At 35.9% G+C, this 25616-nt stretch overlaps 1 protein-coding gene across 1 annotated transcript; it reads right to left on the bottom strand.

Annotated features, from left to right (window-relative positions):
* Positions 1-87: 87 nt before the first annotated feature.
* Positions 88-25616, bottom strand: LOC110465444 (melatonin receptor type 1B-like). Its single transcript, XM_021521254.1, has 4 exons — positions 25048-25616; positions 9632-9749; positions 4234-4354; positions 88-3980 (listed from the first exon to the last, which is right to left on the bottom strand). The coding sequence occupies exons 1-4, from the start codon at positions 25225-25227 to the stop codon at positions 3236-3238; spliced, it is 1164 nt and encodes a 387-aa protein (XP_021376929.1). The 5' UTR covers positions 25228-25616; the 3' UTR covers positions 88-3235.

Genomic DNA, 25616 nt, shown 5'->3' with positions numbered 1-25616 from the left:
TGCTCTTGATAGCAGGTATTGATTGTTACGTCTTTTTTTGTGAGAGTAACGTCATCATTTTTTGAGAAAACGACGTAATTTTCTCACACAAACTAATGACGTAACAATTAATACCTGCTCACAGGAGCAACTAACTCTAATACAATATATACATAACACACCAATCAGAATAATAATAGGGGGTATGGGTTGCTGGTCAAAGATTAAATCATTTGAGAAAGCTGTCTGTCCCCAGTTTCTCAAAGATTGGTCACCACTGATTCGTGGAAGTTAAAATTGTTATCAATACAAATCGAGGTCTTTCAGAGCAAAATAATTCATCAAAACACATCAATATGATTTGTCTTAATAAAACTATAGCAGTAAAATTATTCAGAATATCTTGATTTTGTTCTATTCATATTTGAATATTTCCCCCTACCCATTACTTAATTATAACTAACCTATAAGCAACCAGGACTGATGGTTAAATCTAACTTGATTTCATGGTATCCACTAATAACTGTTTTTTCATGATGATGATGGGGACCTTGAAAGACTGATTATTCATCTTCTACAATGTCTATCTGTCAAAATTTACAGTCGCTCTGCATCCTTCCGTTAAAATGCATTGAGAAGGCAAATGTTGTTATGAGACTATAACAACATTTGCTATTGTAACGTCATCAATCTCTATTGTGACATCATCAATTTCATTGCTATCAACATTAACTTTGCTGTTCAAAGAAATGTTCGAAATAACCTTAATAAAACATAACTACTCTATCAAAATGTGAATATAAAAAATGAATATTTTAGCAAATATTGTTATGGTCCTGTAATACACAATTCTATTGCTGACAAACTAACATAAAGCCCTACCAGGCTTTATTAAGTTTGTCATAAATAGCAATGTGTGATAAAGGTCCCTAAAACATTTGCTAAAACATTCATTACTTAGATAACGCCAGGGATTCATATAATTAATTGATTGTATATTCCTATTATTCAATCGAATATTTTGATGTGGAATGAAATATTTCATTTACCGAGTCATTCCACGCAAATAAAACGGGTACGGCAATACGCGTAAGAGACCTACATGTCAATCGTCGCAAAATGTTAAAAGAATAAATTTGATAAAAGATATTGGTGAATTACCTTTTACATCATCTTATAATATTAATTACATAGTTCAGCGGTCAGATAGAGCGTTGTTCACTCGTGGACTATCTCTAACAGGGAGAAGTGGCTGATTTGAATACATTGTTGATGCGATGGATGATCGAGTATATGGAAGTTTGTTGGACATTGATGGATAAAAGGTGTATGGCAATTAATTAAAATATTATGTTTGGTGAGGAAGCTGAAAGCTTAGGGACTGACGAGAAATTGTATGGCAATACATTAAATGTATCATTTGATGAGTATGCATGGGGAATGACTTGTAGAGAGATTCTATTTGATGGAATAATTTAATCCGAAAATAGTCGGCTGTTGTTAATTAAATGAGATAATGAAACCAAAGGACTCCGACTCTATATTTATTCGGAAAACAAACCCGAACTGTATACTTTGTTTACGCTTCTGGTGAAAGTAACTTTCATAATGACTAGTTTCGTTTGACGGTGCAGGCAATGCAGTGCGTGTAGATTTATAGAACTGTGTGATATTTCCTCTGTCGATAGTCTATATCTAGTTACTGATTTGTGATTGATTTGCAGGTTACCTCGTTTGATAGTCTATATCTAGTTTCTGATTTGTGATTGGTTACAGATTACCTCTTTTGATAGTCTATATCTATTTTCTGATTTGTGATTGGTTACAGATTATCTCATTTGGTAGTCTATATTTAGTTTTGTGATTTGTGAATGGTTTGCAGATTACCTCTTATGTTAGTCTATTTTGTCACAGATTTGTAAACGGTTTCGGGATTACCTCCATTTATAGTCTGTTTCGACATTTTGACTTGTGAATGATTTCTTGACTACCTCTATTGGTAGTCTATATCTAGATTCCGACCACTGAAATTGTTTCCATATTGAATCTGGCGAAATACCTTGTTTAGTTTCTGTCTTATTAAATGGTTTCCGGATTATTTCTTTTTATAGTTTTTATCTTATTTTGCCTGTAAATAGTTTCCAGATTTTCACTGTTTCTATATTTTCTGATTGGTTGATGGATTTCCCGGAACTAGGCATTACTAGCTGAAGTCTGATGATTTAACGATTTATCTACATGGAATTCCCTCTAACAGATTCAGTAAAAACGACTAGATGGTTCTCTGCTGTAATATTTAAACATTATATAAAAATGTATATATTCATATCAGAGAATGTATGTCTAGCCAGTAAGATTATCGATATAAGTTGATAAAACTTGTTTCATATTTCTTGTAAAATAAAAAAGCTTGATTTTGATAAGTAAAGTTATACCGGAAAGTTGGATAAATCCAAGCAAGTAACAAAAAAAAATTTCTTTCTGCTTTCTTTCTATGTAAGTTGCCTGCTCTTATAACAAACCTGCATGCCAATTTGTCTTTGTTTTATAACGATGTAGAGGCTATAGGACTGGGGTATGTCTAACTGGGCGTCCTATTATACATATATCTATATATTGGCCGCTGGGACCCCTGCATCGGGTTTCTCAACGCCTCATTATATCTCTGTACCTGCATGCGTTACATACATAAGGATGTCGAAATTACAATGCTTAATACTATTACTTCCAAACAACCACACTGTATATTGTTTTATATGTTATTACAATCATAAGAGGCAGAAAGGGGCCTGTCTCCCAATTAGCCACCATTGGAAACGGTAAGATGATGACGACAACAGTACATGTAGACCCAGTGCACTAGCCGTAGTACTATAATGGTAACCTCGCTTTGGGACTACCGGAGCTCTGATGGTGATAGTGAACGGTATCTGTTTTTTGATAACTCCGTCAATGTTAAGTCTTTAAACCAAATCATTAAGTTTGACTAGGCACTATTTTGTGAGGTTTCATGCTTGGTTGAAATAAACACTTTTTTCTTTCAGGGAAGAATATTTGGAATCTGTTCAGACAACATTGTGCAGTGAAACTCTATATCAAGTCGAAGACATTTCACATCGTACTTAATCCAATTGTTGAACTTCGTTCATTTATGTCACACTTTGACATTGATACAACTTGTAGTTGTATCTCGTTTAGCTACACAATATGATTTGTCATTATATACATGACAACGCAACACTCCCCCATACCACGTTCAGCGTTTAAATGGTCTTGGCGACGGCTGAGACTTGTGTTGTGTCGCTAAGTTCGTACCACTGTTGGAGTCCGAACTGTTTTTAAGGTAACCAGGCAACCCATTCTTTGTTGAATTATAAACATGTGAATCTATGCCACCCTTTTTAAGGCATTGTGAATGAAGCATAATAGAGATAAACTCCAAGTAACCCCGCCGGAATCGACGGTTTGTGGTTGCGTACAAAATACTATTGAGGGCGCTGTTAGAATGACCAATGGTAAGCAAGATTATATACAGAAGACGTGGTGCGTCATTTAATCTGTCAAATAACACCAAAAGATCATACGGTGTCCAGCACATCAAAAACACAACTACGACAATAAAAAATGTCCGCACCATTCGGATCTCTTCTTCTCGTCTCGTATTAAGCACTGCTGCATTATTGCATGATATCCTAGAAAAGGCCTTTCGGAGTTGCTTGCGGTTTTTCTGAACGTATTTGTAGATGAGTATGTAGCAAATAAAGACTAGTATGAATGGCACCCAATAGATAGCTGCACTGAGAAACAGAACATACGATAGGTGACCGCTCCGGTCGAATGAACACCCCATGGTCTTAAAGTCATAGGCGTGTCCTCCCCAGCCAAGGTAACTCGGCATGTCGACACAGAGCACAAGGATCCATAGAAATAAACACATGATGGGCGTGGTCCACTTGCTGTATATCCGGTGGTAGTACTTATTATGGCACACAAAGATGTACCTGGGGACACATACAAAGGTTAAATAAAATGTCTAGATCAAGCATCATGGCTTTAAGTTGAGTGACGTGAACATCCTTGTGCATCTATTTGATTATACTTATTCATATTTCAATGAGGATACTTTATATTTGAACAATTTTCATATTCATTTGCATATTCTGTACGGATTCAATTTGAAACTTATGAATTTAATTAATAAATCGATTTGTCTCTCTTAATTGTATCCACCTTTAATTATTTCATCCTTCTTACCTATTCAGTGCAATAGCCGCAAGGGTCATCATGGAGCACGCGCAGCTGGAGACACAAATCGTTGCTACGGCGTGACATACGGCTTCAAAGTTAAGGAAATGTTCTGGACCAATCACAATTCCTGAAACAATCATAAAACATCCGATGAAACTTTAACATAGTAACACTGCCTCTATGGCGGATAGTTTAACTACGTCATTATAGATTGAATATCAACGACAACTGGAAAAGTTCGATAGAGTTGTAAGAAATGAAATTTCTTTTCACATCACTTAATCAAAGTCAACCAACGATTAACGACTGCCTGGATATCTGTGATATCACGTCATTTAAACCAGAACTAATTACTCATTGCCCTTAAAGTCATGAACATATTGCATATTACATATTAGCGTGACGATTTCGATTTTCCGATCGCAATTTCCCCTTTTCTCAATAGCAGGGTACTTGGGTCCCCACCCTACGGTGTTAACACGGCGCAGTCAATTTGATATTTAACAGCTCGTGCCGAATATCATAATTTCCGTGAAAGTTTTCATCTGCTGACAGACAACATTTCTGGTCAGGGTTTCGGAGACACAGCTGATGGAGTCTAAATGGAAGTTTTTTTAGTCGTCTTCGTGATATCATTGAGATATACTGTTGCCAAACGTGATATGACTGTCAATTTATTTTGGTTACTCTTATAAGATGCCTTGTTTTTTCGTTGTCATCATCCCGGTTCTTACTTTCAGAACGTCACATTTTGACATATGTTTGCAAAGCAAGTGTTATAGATAAAGGCCGGAACACCTGGTTTTATTCTCCTTGGTAGTTTTTTTTTAAACTTTTCTCCTTTGCTTCAGTTTTATCGATTTTGTGTTCGGATAACGATTCTGTTGCCACTTATAAGTATTCTCTTTACAGTTTTTTTATATTATGGCGGAGCCCCTCTTTATAGTCACCAACATACGCTTTGATACACTTCAAGAAAAAAGGCGACAAAATCGAGAAACGAGAACATTGGTAAAAGCTCATCATACACCATAAATAAGAAGAGGATGGCAGAGGAAAACCAATCTCGTCATCAGCTGACATCACTGATGTAGGATACCTAGACTGTGTTGGATTATTTCACACTTGGGAGTTTATTTCCGATACGAAATGTCTGGCTACTGTCGAAGTGTTCAGTACACTGATGAGTTATTCCACTACACTAATCTAACAAGCCAACATGACATCCACCCATATTGTTACCTGCCTCTTACACACGAGCAGACACATCTAGAATATCTCCCGCTCCTCAGGGGGGCGACATCGTTCGGGTATCAAATCGTTATCAAGTATGACGGATGTTAAAAAATAATTATCTCGGAAATGATGTGTGGTTCCGTAGTGCATTAATCATATTACATTGCACTAAATTATTGAAGTGCACAAGCTTCATTTCATCGCAGCAGTATGACCAATCTATCACATGCTCACGAGCGCATCTCACTATTCCCAGCAGCGCTGGATGATGCATGACCATTATGCCAAATAGCTTAATGTTATTGCTCTTGCTTTAATTTTCCATGTGAAACAAGCCGAGTAAGTAATGACAGACATAAATTGTTTTTATTGATATGTGGTACTAACGTGTACAGGAACCCTCTCCCACTGCATGCTAAAGGAAACGCTTGAGAATTACACTTGTTGTTCACATATTCAAGTAATCTGCACTTAGTTTCGTTTTGGTTTTAACTGTATTAAAACTTGACCTGAGACTAAGGCTGATCATGTAGCTAAGCTGGTTGAAGCGACCGCATTAATTGTGATCACAGATCCAGGGTTCCAACCTTCTCTGATAATGTTGCTTTTCACTCTTAGAGCACAGCTGTTGCGTTTTTGCCTTCGTGTTCATTTTTTCTGAAGGGTTATGTTTCTTTTCAGGAATGATTTATCATGGCTATTGTTCTACTGTTAATTTCTGTTACGGGAATCCTTAACCTGTTTCGTAATCTCAGTTTTATTTTACCAGCATCGTCCGATAAGCGTTTAAATGTAATTGATTACCTAATGCTTTAAACTATTTATTTCGAGCTATAAGCAACAAAAAAGTTGGCATAATCTGGCTTTTACAAAAGCACAAAATTGGCTCTGTCTTGTAAGCGGATGTGCGGGCTTTTCCAAGAAACTTAAAGCCACAGTTTCATTTTAATTAAAAAACACAGTTGATCAGGTAAAAACATTGCAGCACCATAAATATATTTACAAATTCCCTTTTAATGTGAGAGTTTAATATGTTGACGTGAAACCAACATAGGCAATGCTTGATACACGTAGCTAGCTATAGACGGGTTGTTGGTATAAATACATAAAACAGTTATGTACGCTGTTTGATTAACATTTCTCTAACAGTGCGGGAGACGCATCCTTGCCCGTGTCTCAAACATATATTTACTCTCACGTTTTGATCCAAAGTTATTGCATTACTATGTTAACTCCCGAAGAGCTCGGAGCTATATTACCGTGTCGTGTAGTTAGAACTGACATCCATTATCTAGATAAAACGTTAGCCGTGTCTACTGCTATCGAATCTGATGCTACAGTCGTGTTCATATTCTGACCCTAAAATGATATCGATAGCGAAAATTGCTCGAACGATACAAAGGATTACACAATGCAGTTAAAGAGGTGAAAAGGATAGATAAATGTACTTATAAGTTGAATGTGAACATAAATATGATATTACACAGGAGCACATATTGCACATATCAATAGCTTCATTTTACACACTCGATCGGCTATTGTGTTTATGTTACAGGTCATAGGTCATGAACACGATAACTCACTAACCTTGAGTTTCATATTTTATTAGGTGTTTAAGCATCTTTGGACAAAGAACAATCAGACGTATCTAATACTTTATATGGGAAAGACAGGCTACTGTGATCCCGTCTCTTACGGTACATCTATGGCCATTTAGACATTCTTAACCGATAAAAGCCTGCTATATCATGGTGAATTTCGCATAATGTATCATACCTTTATGTTAACTGGCTTGTTGCTAAATCAGTCGTCGGAATAACGGTACAGCTACAGCTATTCCTGCAGCTAACGATTACGTGTAAAGTACGTACTGATCTGTTCCCATTATTTTGTGGAATACTCATTACATTGTTTAACTTGGGCTTTTTATAGTGTTGCTTGATTTAAATAGACGTTTCCAACGTCGTTACGGTAATAGCTATAGGTATACACGAATCGTACATTTCCTATATAATCAAGTGTTGTTAAAGCACGTTGGTTCCGACGGAGATGCTGTTACAAGCGGGGTATACAGACCGTACAGTTCTTATATATATTGTCGAATCGCCTTCATTAAACATGTATGTCGATCTTGGTAGTTAGTAAACACCACATTTTTGGTTCAGACGGTGATGCCATTATAGGCGTGGTATGTATGCACACAGTGATGTTCAAGAAATAGGTTTACCATCCATCATATGTTGGTGGCATGTATTTGCGCATTTTTTAAAGCAGACAGACCTGCTTGGCTGATGAAATATTATGTTTTGCTTATTTACGAAAACATACTCCAACAGAATGTTTGTATCTTACATACCAGAAACTTGCTCTTGTAAAGCAGTTACTAGGCCGAATGCCGTGCTTCTTCTAATATTTAGAAAAATGCAATCAAAATAACCCGCTCTTTATCTTTTAGTACTCTTCGGAAATCTATCGTGTTCTCTAGTTGAAATGAATATGCTATCAAAATGGACAAACTCTGTTCTCGTGACGAACACAGATGTTAATTGTAAGTGCTATATCTCCGATGTTGCATGTTATCTCTCTGTCATCTGATTAGTCTTCGGCATTAAGCATTATTCCATTAATTGTTTTAGTATGATCAGTATTGTTTGATACTGATTAATCTGGGGTATAACAAACAAGATATTTTAGTGTCATGGTTGAACGACTCCAATCTTTTGTGTTATTGTTATCAAAGGCAATCACGCGTTTGAGGTTCCGTTTTATTTGTACCCTCTAGGGTACTGATATTAAGTTGTACGCTTCATGTTGCCAATGACAATGGAGCATATGCAGGTAATTTTTAGATCAGATCCATGCAGGATATTACGGGAAGTATATTTACTTTTCCGGATATTTCCACGCAACTCGATTAATTGATGTGATTGTGGTGAAAGTTGTCTATTCACATCATTGACGCCAGATGCAGAAACAAACGAGCCACAAATAAGATGCAAGTCATGCGAAAAGCAAAACTGAATTTCCTTTCGTAACAATACAAGGATCCAGCTGTAGAATGTCTCATCAGTTAATAATACGTTCAGTCAGTTATTTAAATTCATTTATCAACCAAAATGCGAAAAAAATATTTTCTGTTAGTGATGATGATTTTGAATCCCAGAACGTATATACATATATATATATATATTATGATTAAAACACTTTCTTTGGTTCGTAATTGTATTCTCGCTTCAGGAAGATTTTCAAGCTTGACTTGATTGTAGGTGCAGATAAGTTAAATTCAAACTTCAAACAAAGAGTCTGGTCGCGTGTTTACTGACAGATCGCAATTTTATGACTTTCACAGACATTAACCTCTCTCTCAAGTCTGTCTATTAATTGTTTTAAAGAGGGTGTGTGAAAGGGAACTCAATCAACGTGTGGAACTCTTCAAACATTATTATACATTTATGACGAAACCAACCTCAAACTGCTGAGAAAAAGACAGGGTATATTACTCATACATGCTAGAGATGCACGCTCTTTGTTTAATCGATTTACTTGAAATATACTGTCATTACTAAAGAGAGATTATCATACATGACCTAACGAAGAAAAAAAACTTGTTACGGCGTATTAAATGAAGGGCATATGACGACGGGGGTATTTTATAGTAAATCAGCTCTAATACACAGACCAACGCCACGCAGCGAGCACATCGGAAACACTCAATCAGAGTGTAGGCTTGACGTGAGGGGTATTCGGGGATAACTAACGCGCATGATTAGATTATTTTACGCTAATATATAACCACACTCACAAAATTATTAAACGTTTCTTTTTAAATTTACATCATTTTGATATTGAAATGTTCAGAAATACATTTCCAGATTATTTGATAACATTTGTCACCTTTGTTAAATGTTCAGAAATATCTGACTGTATTTATCAGAGATTTTTTGTTTTGTTTTACGTTTTCTTTGTTTGGAATGATGTAGCCCTTTAACCCTAAAAATATGCAGCTCATCTTCACGTGCATCGATTCCTGTGTCATTTGAAGCCGTTACTATCATTGCCGTAACGAACCGTTGCAAATGGTTTCTATCGTAGCACCACCTTTGCCCCAGACTAGAGTAACACTTATATGGACGGATGTTACACCTGTATTAAGTCACGTGATACTTACCTACGATATTATAAGGCAATACAATGGACGCAACCACGAGGTCTGCAATAGCTAAGTTGACGATGAAAACATTTCCAGTCGTTCGTAATCTTCTGTGGACACACACAGCGCCTATGACCTGTAACATAAAAACAATACCCGATTTAGTATGTAACATGAAGACATTGATATGTGCTACACTATAACTTAAAGCTAACAAAACGTGCAGGTTAATGTTCATCTTGGTTGTCATTGGCAACAAGTTAAAGCGTCCAATAACCTTCTTATTCATATTTTATTTCTCGCTGTTTTCTTATATACTGTGGTCTGAGGTAGTATCATATCCCTTCATATTTTAAGGTCTTCAAAGCCGTTGCGCAACGCCCACGAGGACAAGATGTAGTGGTATAGCGCCCCAGTCGGGTGAGATGGTTATACTAATTTAGTACGTCACATGGCTGTTAACCTTGGAAATCCTGTGTGATGGCGATCAGTGAACCCATGGAATAAATGTTTCCTGCTTTGTTCCCGATACTTGCATAAGCTTAGCATTGATAAGTCATGGTGGACAGGAATAAATCCTCGAAATCTAGAGGAGGTGGGGGAAACAAACAAGGGGAAGTATCTAATAAACCAAGGGGGATGTTTTCAAAAACAAAGCCAGTATGATAAATAACCAAAAGATGAAGTCTTTGTGCGTTTGAAAATATCGACAGCCGAAATCACTTTGTATTAGGAATATAAATTGAGTATATTGCAATATGTGCCCTTAAAAGGTCAAATATGATAATATCCATCTACATTCGTTGAGACACCTCCCAGAAATGGATAGATCTAGTATGATTTCGTGTTTGTGTATTGGGAGACTGAATTCATTGTGGTCAGGTAAAACATTCTCTTTGTGCTCTGACATTATCAGATAATACCCCGTTGGCCTAAACGAACACCTTTTATCTTAGCAGGACACAAGTTCATAAGAAACCACAAACAAAATAGACGCATGCCTGCTTAAGTAGCAAAGAAAACACAAACTGCAAAAGGAAACTGGGACGGAAACTGAAGAGAAAAGTAAAAGGCACTGTTAAAAAGCATGCAGTCAATTGTGGGTTTTCAATTGAAATATATAACTTAAAATGAAATGATGACATACTGTTTCGATTTTTGTCCGGTGCGCTTTTAATCGTGTGAAGCAATGGAAAGTTATTCATCATAATTTTCCATCCCGGAAAAAAATATATTGGAGTTAAACCAAGGCTTACATTATACAACGTAGTGCATTTTGCATTGTAATTATCTTTCTGTGTTTCTGATCCTTGATGTAACGTTAGAAATCGATTAATAAATCGTTTAATATAATCAGTAATATATCACGGTTGATTAACTGTTTCTTACACTCCTATTCTGTATGTAAATCCCTGATTCATGGCTGTACCTCTGAAAATGCACTCACACATACATGTATATAATGGCAATGGGTGAGCACGTTGTACCATATGAGACATGTATCACTGGAAAGAAGTAGGTAGGGAGCTTAAGTGTTACTATACCACACGTCACACACACGACACATCACCTACCTACCATGTACACTGTCACGACCATACAGCGAGTGTTAGGTAACAACAGTTGTACTTAGGAATACATGTTGTGGAGGTTATTTGTCCCTTTTCTTTTGGTGTTCCGCTGTTCCTGGTTTTTTTTTAGTATTTTGTTTTTATTTTGTATCGATTTATTTCCAAATTGTTTGTTACCTTGCTTTTCTGGCACCGTCTTTTCTTTGAATAATAAATATTGTCATTGCATACATCTGGCAATAGAAATTAGTCTATGTGTCAATCCCTTCTCAATTATGTTGTAATAGGAAAATGACCCTTAGATATATATACAGTAAGCATAAAACACATTGTACACAGCAATTTTCAGTCGACAAACACGCTATACTCAAACTCTTATAGGGTATGACATCACATAAGTCGCCTCTCGGTAACAAAAGTCGCCTAATGATAAGATCATACAACATGTTTACCGTATATTCAAGCTGGTATAATGCACATAAAGACCAAGCATACATAATAAGCATGTATGTATGTAAGTACTTTTGATTTCATCACTACAAAAAGGCAGTAACAAAGGATACGGGTTCTACCACACAGCAGCTCTAGTAACATACAGAAAAAACACTTGATAAGAGTAGTGTGATAACAGTACCCTTGAAACAGTTTTCGATATTATTTATATACTAGTACGCTATCCTATAGTACAACACATAAACGGCAACGTTGTGCAGACACCACACACGTAAACACTCGTGAAACAGAACATGGACGGTTGTGTTAGATGTGAATATCTTGAAAAGATCATACGTAAAAATACATTTTTTTCGATATGATATAAATGCTTTTTTAATTCATCACTGCGGTAGACACGTGTTTGGACCAAAATCGACCTCTCTCACGATTAAAACTGATACACAACCACATAGGATGTGATAGCTGTGCATGAAAGTAAACAAGCTTAAAATTCCAATCTCAAAGTTTTGAAATATGTAGTAAACTTAATGTCATTGGTTTCACTTTAAGATATTAATATGCTGCTCAGCATCTCAAGCGATGCTTCATGATCAGCCTGGCGCCGAAGTCGAGCAGTGTATCCCTCTTCTCATCAGACACTGAACAACGTTATTTATTATGAAACTTTTGCTTTTTTTCCCTTTCAACTTGAAAGACTTCATATGGCAATGGTTTCGATCCAGTGACAGTAATTAAAAAACAATATTTGTCATTTTTAAGACTAAATTTGGCTGTATGAATGGGATGGTGAATGAATTGGATAATATATCGATTCTAATTCCAAAATGATTAATGGTTTCTCCAGTGATCCGATGTTTTCAAGACATTTAAATGACAGTTTGGCTGTTATTTGATGTTGTTGAGATAACAGTTATCTATCTGTAACATCCGTGTAGAGTTAAATTTTGACTTAATTATCATCTCCCGCTTAGCTAGTGTGAATTATCGTTCGACATAAACTGAAGTTATTGTACATACCGTAGAACAACAACCCCTATACCTTTTCGCACAGTTATTACGTACACTACTGGAATGCTGTTTTATATTCTCCAGATATAATTTTGTTTAGGAAGATAAGATATCACGATCCTCTAAATGTCTTTACACGATGACGCTGTCTAGAGTAGACATTTGTTCTATGACGAAGACAGATAGGTATGATGGGTATTGGCACTAATAACCAACCATATAACCACAGATAACCACAGGAAACATCGTCAGCTTATTTACACGTCATAACAAACATCAAATAGCAATGGTGAAAAGACAAATGTCTTGGCAAACTAATCCGGGAAATACAATTTAGCTCCTCTCATAGGGAATTCGTTACTTTATGCATCAGATATACCATGGAATGTATAAACAATATTCTGTTTCCCAGGTTTAAGCTGATGGAGTATGATAATTCATGACGTATGATGTAGGAGTAAGGAGGCTGTTAGGGGCTCTAGCTGTAATAAAGAGGGGATGCATTCCGGTAAACGTTTTGTTGTAAAGAAAGCTATATTTACGGTTATTTTAGTTCGGTTGGACTGTTCAGTATATATACTACAGTGCTGTTAACACCAGGCAGTTCGACCTGCCATTCATCCAACACTTCTCCGACCTTCAACAAGGAGGAGAATGTAACCCACACACAGGTGATGGTACCTTTAACTTCGGTAACAGATACAGTTTGCCAAAAATGAATTAGACTACATCATACTGCTGTTTCGTCCTTCTAGGTATCATCCCTGATGCCAGGGGCCTAAAACACAAAATGGTCTAAACCAATGTCTTAAATTAGTTTTTACTTGCCTGCAATGCCAATGTTTCGTCATACAGTACTATTTAGGACACGTGAACTAGAGAATATATGATAGTAGGTCTGCGATATTTCCACGACCGGTTTTGGTGTAAAAAGCTCTATAGGTAAAGCAAAACTTGTGTTTTTAAATGTGTTAATGGTTCAATGCCGATATCATGTGCTTATTCATCACCATGTACGTCGTTTCAGTAAGAACTCTGCATTTCTGTCAATGTTTTTTACGACAAGAACAGCTGTCTTTTCGCGATTTTGTAAATCTTGGTTATAACTGGTTTCCATGGCGCAAAGTAGACAGTAACACTCTCGACTGCATTGTATATAATATACATAAACATATTGATTGTTAGTGGTGTAATACCTCTAGCTCGGTCCACAACTTCTGCTGTTTAAAAAAGAGGTCTTCAGAGTTTGTTTCTAATATGACATGTGGTTGTAATATTATACAGCCATGGCTGGTCACTTGGCCTCGTGATATAAAATAAAACTTAACCACTTCAACCATCTGAAAAAACTGAAACTAACGAGGTTTAGAGAAAGTCAGAATGACTGTGTATTAATCCCAAGTGAAATCAGATCCAAAGCACGGTAGTCCAGTTGACCTGTGTCACGAGCATGCTCATTCAGAGTTCATTTCATTTAGAAATTCAACGCAAACTCCATCAAACAAGCTATGTTTTCTAATTCACTTATATATGGTTGACGAATGATGAAGGCTTGAATGTTCTTACCCTACATTAAGGGTGACAGAGGGGGTTAGAGGATAAGGCAACCAAATCATCAGTGAGGATTGGATATTTCCTGTTTATTTTGGGTTATTGTTGAACTTCCTTAAGCTTTCGATACGACATTGACAACGACATCGTAACTCATAACCAATTAGGATGTCACGTGGTTAACAGTGTTCTCTATTTTAACTTTATCGACAGGAACACAAAGGTGCCGTGTATACACGTGGTGAATCACTCGTTTTATTTCAAGAAATCCTACACAGTGTTTTAATAATAATCTATTACACCTACACCGTCATCGGTGTTATGTTAGGGATATTGTCTTAAATAAGGTTTTTACTTTAGTTTAACACAATGGACAGATCTGTCAATATAGTGGGGACTATAAATAGAATAATGGTTTGAAATATATCATCATCGCCCGTCTACTATAGTATTCTATAATTTGGATTGACAAATGTTAGGTTTCAAGTATGTTTTAAAATAGAACAGTATTATCCGCTAGAACAGTCTGCGATTTACTTGTTTGGTATGTTATATGAAGAGCCATGTCTATGTTAAACTGTTATCAGGTACATCTAATCCAGCTTCTTCACCAGTCCAACTGTGCAGTCTCTTACCAAGCACTGCTGAATGGAGTCGGAAAGTATTTAGTTACGCTGACTAGATCTATCTGTTGTGCCTTTGTAGCAGAAACAGTAAAGTTAAATGATACGAACAGCAGGGTATCTGTAAATGCATTCTGTGTAATATTGTGACTGGGTGTTTTATGCGTTGCTTCAGGCGTTGTTAAACATAACACAATTGAACATATCAAATTCAGAACCATTCATCAAAGTTAGACATCATTTCCAACCGAGACTTGTAAAAATCAGTTTAAAATCAGTTTAAACCTAGCTTTAACGATTCTTCAGGTGGCAAAACAAACCTTACACTACTTTATTATCAGGGAGAGGTATTACAGTTTGTTGACCCTTGATAATAATAAACACAGCGCAAGTTAATGGTTTATAGGAGACGTGTGTTTTAGCATTAACTGCCGCAACAAATCGCATTTTAATAGGATATAATAACAGAGCCAAAATTAACTTAGAGAGTGAAAGAATAAAAGTAGGTCAACGAGTCTTGAACGCTTTCTATTTATATATCCAAGTACTAGCCTTAGCGCTTGACATCATTTTGGAACTGGTATCTAAGTAATGATTCTCAAGTAGTGTTATCATTAAAGCTAAGTTGTTAGTACACTGTTTACCTGAGTTAAGGTTTTATGCTTTAGGGTGTTGCTTGTACAGGAAGTTAATACACTTATCTGTTGGTATGAATCTACTGTTCCAGAGAAAATAATGAGTAGTTCAATTACCAGCCCTACACGTTTTATAAATGTTGATTTGTTGGGGACGAAAAGTGACGTCACAGTTGTTAAGACATGTACACAAAGCCAATACAACGGGCATACACTGAGAAATAAACGAAAGGTCAAGTATGTTTCTGATCATCGGTGCAAATATTACTTGTGAGAATCAGAGACTTTTATGAATGCCTTTGAAACATGTGCCATACATGATGTATTTAATTAAGCACCGAGCTCAATATTACCAACAGTTTCAAAATGAATGAATCAGTCTCTGAGGATGACGTAACTATGTACACACAGCGGTGGACAAAACCAAGACGAGTGTCCTAACCGACCATTGCCCTGTTCAGCCATAACATTATTGTTCAGCCATTACGCGTCTGCTAACGAGTTTAAAACGTAAGCTTGTCAGAAATCGCCAAACTGATCTCAAAACACCTTATGGCACCATCGACTGTGAGATAAGTAGCAGGTGCCCGACACATCTTTATAAAACGGCTACTCGACATACCTCTTCAACCTGGCATGCAGACGATAGCACCGAGACCCTCACCATGGGGTTCCGGTTACCAGAGATTGAAAAAACACACAGTCAAGTATAAAACTTGCCCAGAAAAATATCCTAGTGGAAATTCAGATCGTTGAACGTATCGTACGTGACCGGAACGGTCTTATGATGTCACTGGCATGCCGTATCTCTGTGTAGGAGTGTTCTCTACACATATTCAGAAGAGAACGGAAACACGAAACCTTTGTTTGTTATTTAAAATCAAAACAAATCCAAAGAAAGTCTAATGTTATTTTATTCAAATGTCTATGTTTTTATTGATAGTCAAGACAATTTTAAAACAAGGTAACGCCACAGGTATAATAGATAAGGAAGCATACAAATTAAAACTATCACAAAGTACAGGCATGATGTGATCTTTAAAGGCAGCATACAGCCTTAACTTTAACACAAACTACAGGTATAAAATGTAAGGTAGCATACAACCTTAACTCTAAAAAAGGTCACAGTCCTAATTTGTAAGGTAGTGAGCAACCTAACATGTCAGGTAACATACAACAACGCAAGCATAAAAAATGTGAAAAAGTATAATATAACATTAACTCTTTACACTGAGCACAGGTATACAATTTAATATAGCATACAACCTTAACTCAAATATAAAGGACATATAGTTATTGTAAAACAGCATACAACTTTATCTTAAAAAGACAGGTATAGTTTTAAGATAACTTAAATTTGAATTACCTACAAATCTACATGGATCACAGTATATACCCTACCCGTTCCTCTAGTCATCTGTTTTTGACTAGAGAGCTAGTTAATGACATGCCTTCTGAACCAATCTCTGTATATTACCAGTACACAGCTGATTGTAGAACCGGAACTTTTTCTGCCGTTGATCGTATCATAATCGCTACATGGCGGGCTATTCATTTCAGCTTTTAATTTAACCCATAAAACGTTTTTTCTTCATTCCTGTTGTGATCTTATCTCTGCCCTGGTGCACTATGCGCGTGTTTTACCTATCCTGTAACAGGCATATCGTCTGTTGATGTTTAGTGAAAAGCCCTGTATGTAACAATCTCCAACTCTCGCCCTCCTTTCTGTAAATATGGGAACTCTCCAAGCCTAGCTGGCCTTGTAGCCTTTCGCACAATTACAATGCCGCTTAATTCCTAGCATTATAGATATCCCAGTGGTGATCCCAATGCTGAATGCGTTAATGATCATTGCTCATTTGAATTTGGTTATCTTCTATTCTTATAAGATTTATACAAACGTAGTGATCTTAGATTGCATCGTTTCACTCAGAATGTTACTCAGTAGCATTAACAATTCATATGAAATTTGTTATTTTCTCTTTCACTTAGAAACAAGCTTGCTTTTTAGACAATTTATTGCCATCTTATATTGTTGTATGGCGTAATATTTCGTCCTTTGGTAAGTTCACAAAATTCCAATCCTTGAAAACAAATAGAATAGTCGGAAATGAGGAGACAAATATCATCCCTCGGACCAACTATCGAAATCTAGCGAAGTAATCATTCCTAGCATTATAGATATCGCAGGGGTGATATTGTTAACAGTCAAAATGAAAATAATTACTAACAAGAAGAAATAGACAACAACAACGATAGCTTAATACAAATTAAAGCCATACGAATTGTCTGTGTTAAGTAACACCCTTAAGAGTAACATGAGAAGGACACAGTTACATGTAAGGGGAACAGTACTGTATATATATATGGGACATACGTGAGTGTTAGCAGGATGCACATATGTTGTTTCATTGATGTAGATGTGTACTGCAGATTAAACACACAGTGAATGTTTGTGACCCGACTGTGTACGTGGATATATACAGAGCAATTACTCCTATATTTACAGGTACAAAGTACACATGAACCGTTAAACGTTCTAAAATTAGAACCGGAAACCTGCTAGTAAATTATTACCAGGGAGGCCGGATAATTGGGCGGCCGTTAGAAGTGTCCATCTTTATGGTCAGCTCAGTGTCCAGTCACGACAGATCGTAGCTGGGTAAATGCATGTTCTCAAGTTAATTATTGATGCTCTTTATAAACACCCAGCGTGACAGTATGAGAATGACACATTTCTACAATAGGGCGATATACATTCTTGCTAGGTCACTGGCAAACATACAAACCGGCTCATGTAGTTACATCAATATACTGTGAATGATTTAGATAAAATCGATGATGAAGAGAAAAAATCCAAATTCATGTTTGTGATAAAACCAATATAGAAGTGCATGAATAAGGTAAAGATATAGGTTTATATGATTACTCTATAGCGGCAGTGCTATTTTTCGATTTACTCGTGAGTGCAAAAGTTTCTAGTAAAGAACTTTAATTACCCAATTGTTTTCAAGAAAGCAATACCATTCGTCTCAATTAAAGTAGTACTGCTACCCAACAGTAAAGTAAAGTAACACTACATACCCAACAATCCTGTAAAGTAACATCACTATCTTAAAATAACAGAAAAGTATAAAAACTTCTACAAATTTATATGTGGTAAAGTAACAGTACTCCCCAACAAACTCTAATGGAATACTCTTTCTACCCTAGCAGGTGATATAACAATCTCGTAACCTCAAAATCAGCACCATGCATACTTGTAGTTTAATCACATAGAATGGACCTCTACATGAAATGAAAGCAGTTGTAGACAGTGCTATCTTGTTTCCTGATAATGCCGTACCTGTATCAGTTCTCCTTACTGTAAATGCCCGTCAGTGTTGACGTACATAAAGCCAACTGTTACAAAACCCGTGGTAACTTTACTCGCGAGTGTTTAGAAATAGTATCTAGCGTCAACAATTTGACGGATCGTCTTTCAACCCATGCATATTCTAGTATACGACCCAACACATATGTTATACAGGGAAGCTACTATATAGGGATGTACAGCGTACCTTGATCGTAACTCGTATTCTCGACAATAAATATAACATTGATGGAAGATCGATACCTATATACATATTTTATGTACAATTTTTGTTTAAGAAATAGTTTAAAAGACACTTTACCCGTTACGCTGTATTTCTCTTTTAGACATAAATATTCATTATGTTAACTTTTAATACTTGAATGGACGAAATGACCATATGCCATATGGTGTTGTGAAAATGTTTACTTTGTAGGCTTTCTAAATCGTAATTTATGCATAATTCTCCGCATTTTTAGTGATTATTGTAATTTCTCATTAGTGAATAAAACATTCTGTATGCTTATTTTTCTGGACATCCTTATTTCACATCCGTCCGATGGAGTATGAGTTAGGGAGAAATGAAATGAAATGACATTATAAAGGACGGTTATAATCAATTTCGTTTGTTTGTTTTTAATAAATATATATAATGGGAATTGGAAATTGTTTTCATCCGACGATTCCAGTTCTGATTAAGATTAGGCAATGATGAAAGCTGATATGATCACATTCGATTAAGGAAACAATTTGATGTCCATTTACTCCCCGTAAAGCATTAACGATGTAATGCTTTCAATTTGGCGCTCTGCCTGTTACACGGTGGTAGGTCGTATTACAATTAATCTATCCCTATTAGCGTATCCGGGCGGCATGTGACAAATTTATTGTGTCAAATAAACAAGCGTAGAGTGAAGGGAACACTTTTTGTGCAAATATAGTTTCCATGTACATAAGGACATATTTTCCATTTTTCTGTATTCATATATTGAGGGACTTTGGGCTATTTTTGTATGTACTGTAAGAGTAATAAATATTAACTGTCAGATTGTTGTTACATTGTTGCAAGGGTCTTCTATATTTACTGTTAGAGTGTTTTACATTTACTGTCAGGGTGTTTTATTTTTATAGTCAGAGTAATCTATATTTACTGTCAGATTGTTCTATATTTACTGTCAGATTGTTCTATATTTACTGTCAGATTGTTCTATATTTACTGTCAGAGTGTTCCATATTTACTATCAGAGTGTTCTATTTTTACAGTCAGAGTGTTCCATATTTACTATCAGAGTGTTCTATATTTACTGTCAGATTGTTCTATATTTACTGTCAGAGTGTTCTATTTTTACTGTCAGAGTGTTCCATATTTACTATCAGAGTGTTCTATATTTACTGTCAGAGTGTTCTATTTTTACTGTCAGAGTGTTCTATATTTACTGTCGGAGTGTTCCATATTTACTATCAGAGTGTTCTATTTTTACTGTCGGAGTGTTCCATATTTACTGTCAGAGTGTTCTATATTTACTGTCTGAGTGTTCCATATTTACTGTCAGAGTGTTCTATTTTTACTATTCAATGTAAATTGTATTAAAGTGATCCGTAAAAGTAACTATATCCCCGTGTTGTCCTTTTTCAGCCCTGTACATGTCCGAACACATAAACATCTATGAAGACAAACTCCCTCGGTAATTTTTGGGGTGTAGATTAACTCCTCGGCAGGTTCCGTCACTTCCTCACGGAAATGTCTAAGTCAGTTCTGACCGATCCCTTTCCGGTTGTTATCGATCGTGACACAAGAGTGGAAACGGTTGATTGAAAGAGTTTTAGATTTGTTTTTCAAAAATTGCAGTTGAACAATTTCTTTTGAAATAATTATGGGTTTATTTGGGGATAGCAAGTTTCTGGTTCCCTTCGACTAGGCCTTGTCCCATCAGTGCCATTTCGGGAAATTGATCTGGTCTCAGGGATCTAGAAAATTGCTATATCCCTCAAGTCAATACTTAACTGTATAATAGTCCATTAGAGATGATTATCTTCATCTATAAATAATATCACGTTGTGTATCATTTTTTCTGTCTATGAATACTACGAAAGGATGAACAACCTTTCAAATACTTATATGAATTGGGTAAATATCCTTGTAACTGTTAATTCCTTCAGTGTATTGGGCCTCCGTCCCTTCGAGGTATCGGCTCCATTATTTGTTGGAGTCGACCGTTACTCGGACATCAACTATTCCTTCATATGATTATTTCTAGATCAACCATTTCGTTAGATATATATGCAAGACCACACACTTGTGTTTTTCTAACGAGCTTTCTAAGCACGAGTTTATTGCGCGGACGAATATATTCACTAGTGCGCGGAATAAATGAGTGCTTTCTGATTCGTTAGAAAAACACAAGTGTGTGGTCTTGCTTTTGTCACATACCTTCCGTATTTGGTAGAGATCGATACAAAGATTTTATAAACTTTGATATTTTTTGCAAATTACGGGAACTTTTCAGTTCGCCATGACAAGGGGATTCCACAAAAAAGTAGTTCCGGCTAGTAGGTAAATACAACATTCCGTATTGCATATGTGCAATACAGAACGTTGTATTTTATGGTCCGAAAATTGCTTGTATTACTATAACAAGATTCAACAGGTATGTGATAAATTATTTTGTCCTCTATCAAAACTGCATCAGACACTTTTTGTCTTGGAAAAAGAGCATAGGAATGTATTTTAAAAAGTCTGCATTGAAAACTACTCGAAACCACAAAACAAAACCGGTGACACAGGATAGTGTGTTGTGTTTCAAACGTTAGGATTTTGTGATAGACATTGCAAATGATAAGGTCTCGTCGATATGAAAAAGCTTTCAAAAACTCTTTTCCTCTTTTAGGTTGCATATCCTTCAGTAGACAATAATAAAGGAGCTAGCACAGTTTTCACCTGCTGCGTTAAGGTTTCTCAGGTAAACAGTCGGGATCATTTTATACAAGTCCACCCCTTAGAAATTGCTTCGTTTGGAACAATTAATAGATTAGCCCGAGTTTCCTCTGGCTCTGACACCAGTCTAAGACAAAATGTCTAGGTCTGGTGTCAAGGCTAGAGGAAAATTGGGCTAGTCTCACATAACCCCTTTCGTGTCTGCAAGTGTGGGGTCATTGTGGGTCCGTCAGTTAATTGTAGACCAAGGGAAAATATGCTACAAAGTTGTTGTACCATGAACGTTTCACTTCTATCTAACAAACAAAGGTTAATACGGTCAGAGTTGAATGTTTGTTTCCTACGTAGGTCTCACAATATATATTAGAAGTGTCAAAATGACACTGATACAATGCCATTCATAGCCTAATTAACGTAATATCTTGTATTGTTTGTAATCGGAGTTGTGGCAGAAGTGTAAATAATCAGATACTGTGAATTTACGGTTTCACACATTTCTTTAATTGGTCCTAATAATTAAGAATCGGATCGATCACATCAGAGATCTTATTGTTATCGGTCCTTGCCATTGTTCAACAAAAAGTGTAATATATATATATGCCAACTTACCGGGAATGAAATGTGGATCTCTCGGAAAATAAAACGACACATTCATACACATGAATAGGTTTCAAGGAAATCGGATCTACGTAGTTTATAATGAACAAAATACTCAAGTGAATATATTTACATGATGACGATATGCAAATGAGGGTTGTCCGAGCTTGATGTTAACTTATACAAATAGTTTGTTGTGTATGAGGCATATTTGGAAGGATACATATCGTGGAGGGCAGATTTATACATTTATGATATATAAAATATATCTCGAGATTTATAACTAATATCTAACAGTTTGAGTGAATTCCTAAGAATAATCTACGAGCTTCAGCGGGAAGAAAATATTTGGCAATAAAGTTAAGAGATTGATATAAATTGAAACCAATTACGTCGAATTATCATGTTTAATCAATAACAGACACATTTAGGAAAAATTCGCTTTTCTGTGTACAATACGCGTAATTTGATCTTGTAGATCGGAAAAATATCGAGGTTGATAAGTGACGCAGTAGGAATCAATTCTGAGGTGTGACATCATTAAGTATTGTGACGTTATGCCGCAGGAAGTTCTTTCACACTGTGAAATTTTAAACTTAAAGTTATGAGATAAAATCAATTTTATTTCAAATTAATCATTCTCAGGAAATGAAAATATTGCTGTTTTTATCAAGTTGTAGATATGGCTAAATAAATAACCGTGTCACTTGTCCTGAAACCTGCAGACAAGGCACGTTAGTGGAGCTATTTATAGATCACTTTCGGGAGTGAAATTTTATGATACATTCTGTCGCAAGAACAAGAAATATCCGTAAGATGACAGGTACCCTATCTAATAGTTCATCTTAATTCTATTCTTTATATCAACCTATCGTAACAGGACTATGATCAACATCACGGTTAATGTATTGTACTGTCGACTGTTTATTGATAAAAAAAAATATAATTTTGTGCAGCTTATATGTTACAAAATGGATTACGTAGAAGATGGGTGATTGACATGGGTGATTGAAAATTTTGTTATTACCACTCGTAACGTTACAAAAGAATGCTTCAGCCTATTTTTAAATCGTGATACAATGCAAGAGCGCCTCTCGCCTGAACACTTTTAATATCCAGATTTTATTTAAAAAACAGGAAAAAAGGAGGCTTAAATTTCTCAACTTTTTAAATGCATACGAGGCGAAATGGGAGAGTTTGACACAATGGCTGTCTTATTGGGGTTAGGAGTCTGTCAAAAGACAAGTGTAATCGTATAGTCGAATACATTCTTTGTATAAAGAAGGGGATATATGATATACCTGTTACAATTTGATCAAAGATATTGTTAAATGTTAAAAAATACCAAAACAATAGCAGAAAGTAAAGGTTTTAATATTGAGGATGTAAGGATATTTTTTCATTGTCTTTGAAATTATCAAAGTATACATATAACACTTTAAAGTTCCAAAGAGGAAATCTCGATCCTTTACGTGTCAAACAGTTCACTGCTCTCGAGAGCGTACTTATCTACAGCTACCGACAGATATCTACCTACAGTTTACCACTGATGTGTCATAGGTCAACCAGTTCGTCTTTAAAACAGATGTTGTTTATTGAAATCTTTCTTAAACCTTACAATCTCTGCAAAACCAGATAGAGATCGACGTATTCTTAGTCAACATGTTTGGCAAAATGGATGGTGAATATCAGCAAGCATAATGAACAATTGTGATTGTTGCCAAAGAGGTCTCTTCCATAAGAACATACCATAAGTATTATTGTTGAAACTCTCCTAGTATCTTACAAAATGTTTGATATTTTTTTTTCTATTTGTTTTTTCAACAAATATATATTTTACGCGTCTAGCCGTCTTCAACTATTGAAGTAACCCTTTAATTGTATACACAGATACCGGAACACAGATTTTAATCTGACTGTAGGACTTGCAAAAATCCTCTGCTGTCAGCTCAATACGGTTTGAACAAATTCTGACAAGAGCATGGACATTTGAATTATATTAATCAATAATAGTTGAGGTGAAAAAGAAAATTATACATTAATTCCAAATAACCCTTCTTCTAATTGGGTTTGAATTTGTTTTCCAACTATGATAACTTCAAATTTCTACTAAATGCTAGTTTATCCGTATGTTATATTAGAAATTAATCACATAGAAAACCAAATGACAACCTTAGAAGACCATGTGTATAGATAACTCGTTATCAATGAATCATTGCAGACCCTTATCATAAATCATGTATGACAGTGTGACCCAATTTATGACGTGTTCAGTACTTTTAACGAAGTTTGTGTAAGTTGATTACATCCGTTATAAATCTCAACACGTCGGCTCATTTAAGAGTGAATCTTTCTATGCTCAAGTTTTAAATAAACTATTTCCGCAAATTAAATACGTTATAACATTTATAACGTGATACACAATGTTTTCACATGACTATTTTGCAGTGAACAGACTCATGTCCTATTGTTAGGGTATTGTGTATTTTGTCATAACCCATTGTGACATCATGATAAAAATGATAAACATGACGTCAGAACACTGACGTCATATAAGCCTCGCACACATTCATTTGAGTTCATATAGATACACACTACGCATACAAACATTCATGTACCTTCTAAATAATACACATACGCATTAAAATAATGTTTCCGTATCCATTTACTTCTTATTAGGAACCCCTCGGTGATTTTTGTACTTACCAGTATGTTCCCGAAGAAGCCCACCAGCATTGACAGAACTATACACGCTAAGAACACTACAGTAACAATGGGTTCCTCTTCCAGGGGTTTCCAGTAGAATATATCCTCTCCAGTATAATTCTCTCCGTGTATTTGTCGTGCGCGTTCCCAATCGTTCCGAAAAATTGGTAGAACGTTCATTTTGTTTGTTGTATGTGGACAGACCTCCACTGGTCGCTGTCTAAGTTGTTCTGACTTGATTGTAGATTCTGGAATTTAAATTAAATGCCAGCTTAGACTTGTAGTGTTAAAAGTGATAAGTATTCCATTTATGTAACACACAATTAGGTGTTTAAGGTTGTGTTTCTCCTTTGTTTTTATACGTCGTTCCGTTGGTAAAACTCTAATCAACAAAGCTTTACGTGTGTTACTAACACATTTCTCCACAATGAGGTGCACTTGTTGTCACATATAATCCAATCACGGGTATCCTAGGTAAACCTAAGATATTAGCATGTAAACGGGGACAAACACACCAGTCGAGCCCATTGGAGGCAGGAACACACATCTGCATCGGACCAGGCCGGTCT

Source organism: Mizuhopecten yessoensis, unplaced genomic scaffold, assembly GCF_002113885.1.
Source record: "Mizuhopecten yessoensis strain PY_sf001 unplaced genomic scaffold, ASM211388v2 scaffold11077, whole genome shotgun sequence".
Taxonomy (NCBI): domain Eukaryota; kingdom Metazoa; phylum Mollusca; class Bivalvia; order Pectinida; family Pectinidae; genus Mizuhopecten; species Mizuhopecten yessoensis.
The sequence above is the reverse complement of the archived record's forward strand: the minus strand, read 5'-3'. Positions and strand labels throughout refer to the sequence as shown.

Excerpts from the sequence above, each read along its gene's own strand:
- LOC110465444 (XM_021521254.1), bottom strand. The coding sequence starts at position 25,227 with ATGAACGTTCTACCAATTTTTCGGAACGATTGGGAACGCGCACGACAA. Across the intron at positions 4,355-9,631 it reads ATTGCCTTATAATATCGTAG|GAATTGTGATTGGTCCAGAA; the intron begins GTAAGTATCACG and ends TGATTGTTTCAG. Across the intron at positions 3,981-4,233 it reads GCGGCTATTGCACTGAATAG|GTACATCTTTGTGTGCCATA; the intron begins GTAAGAAGGATG and ends ATGTGTCCCCAG.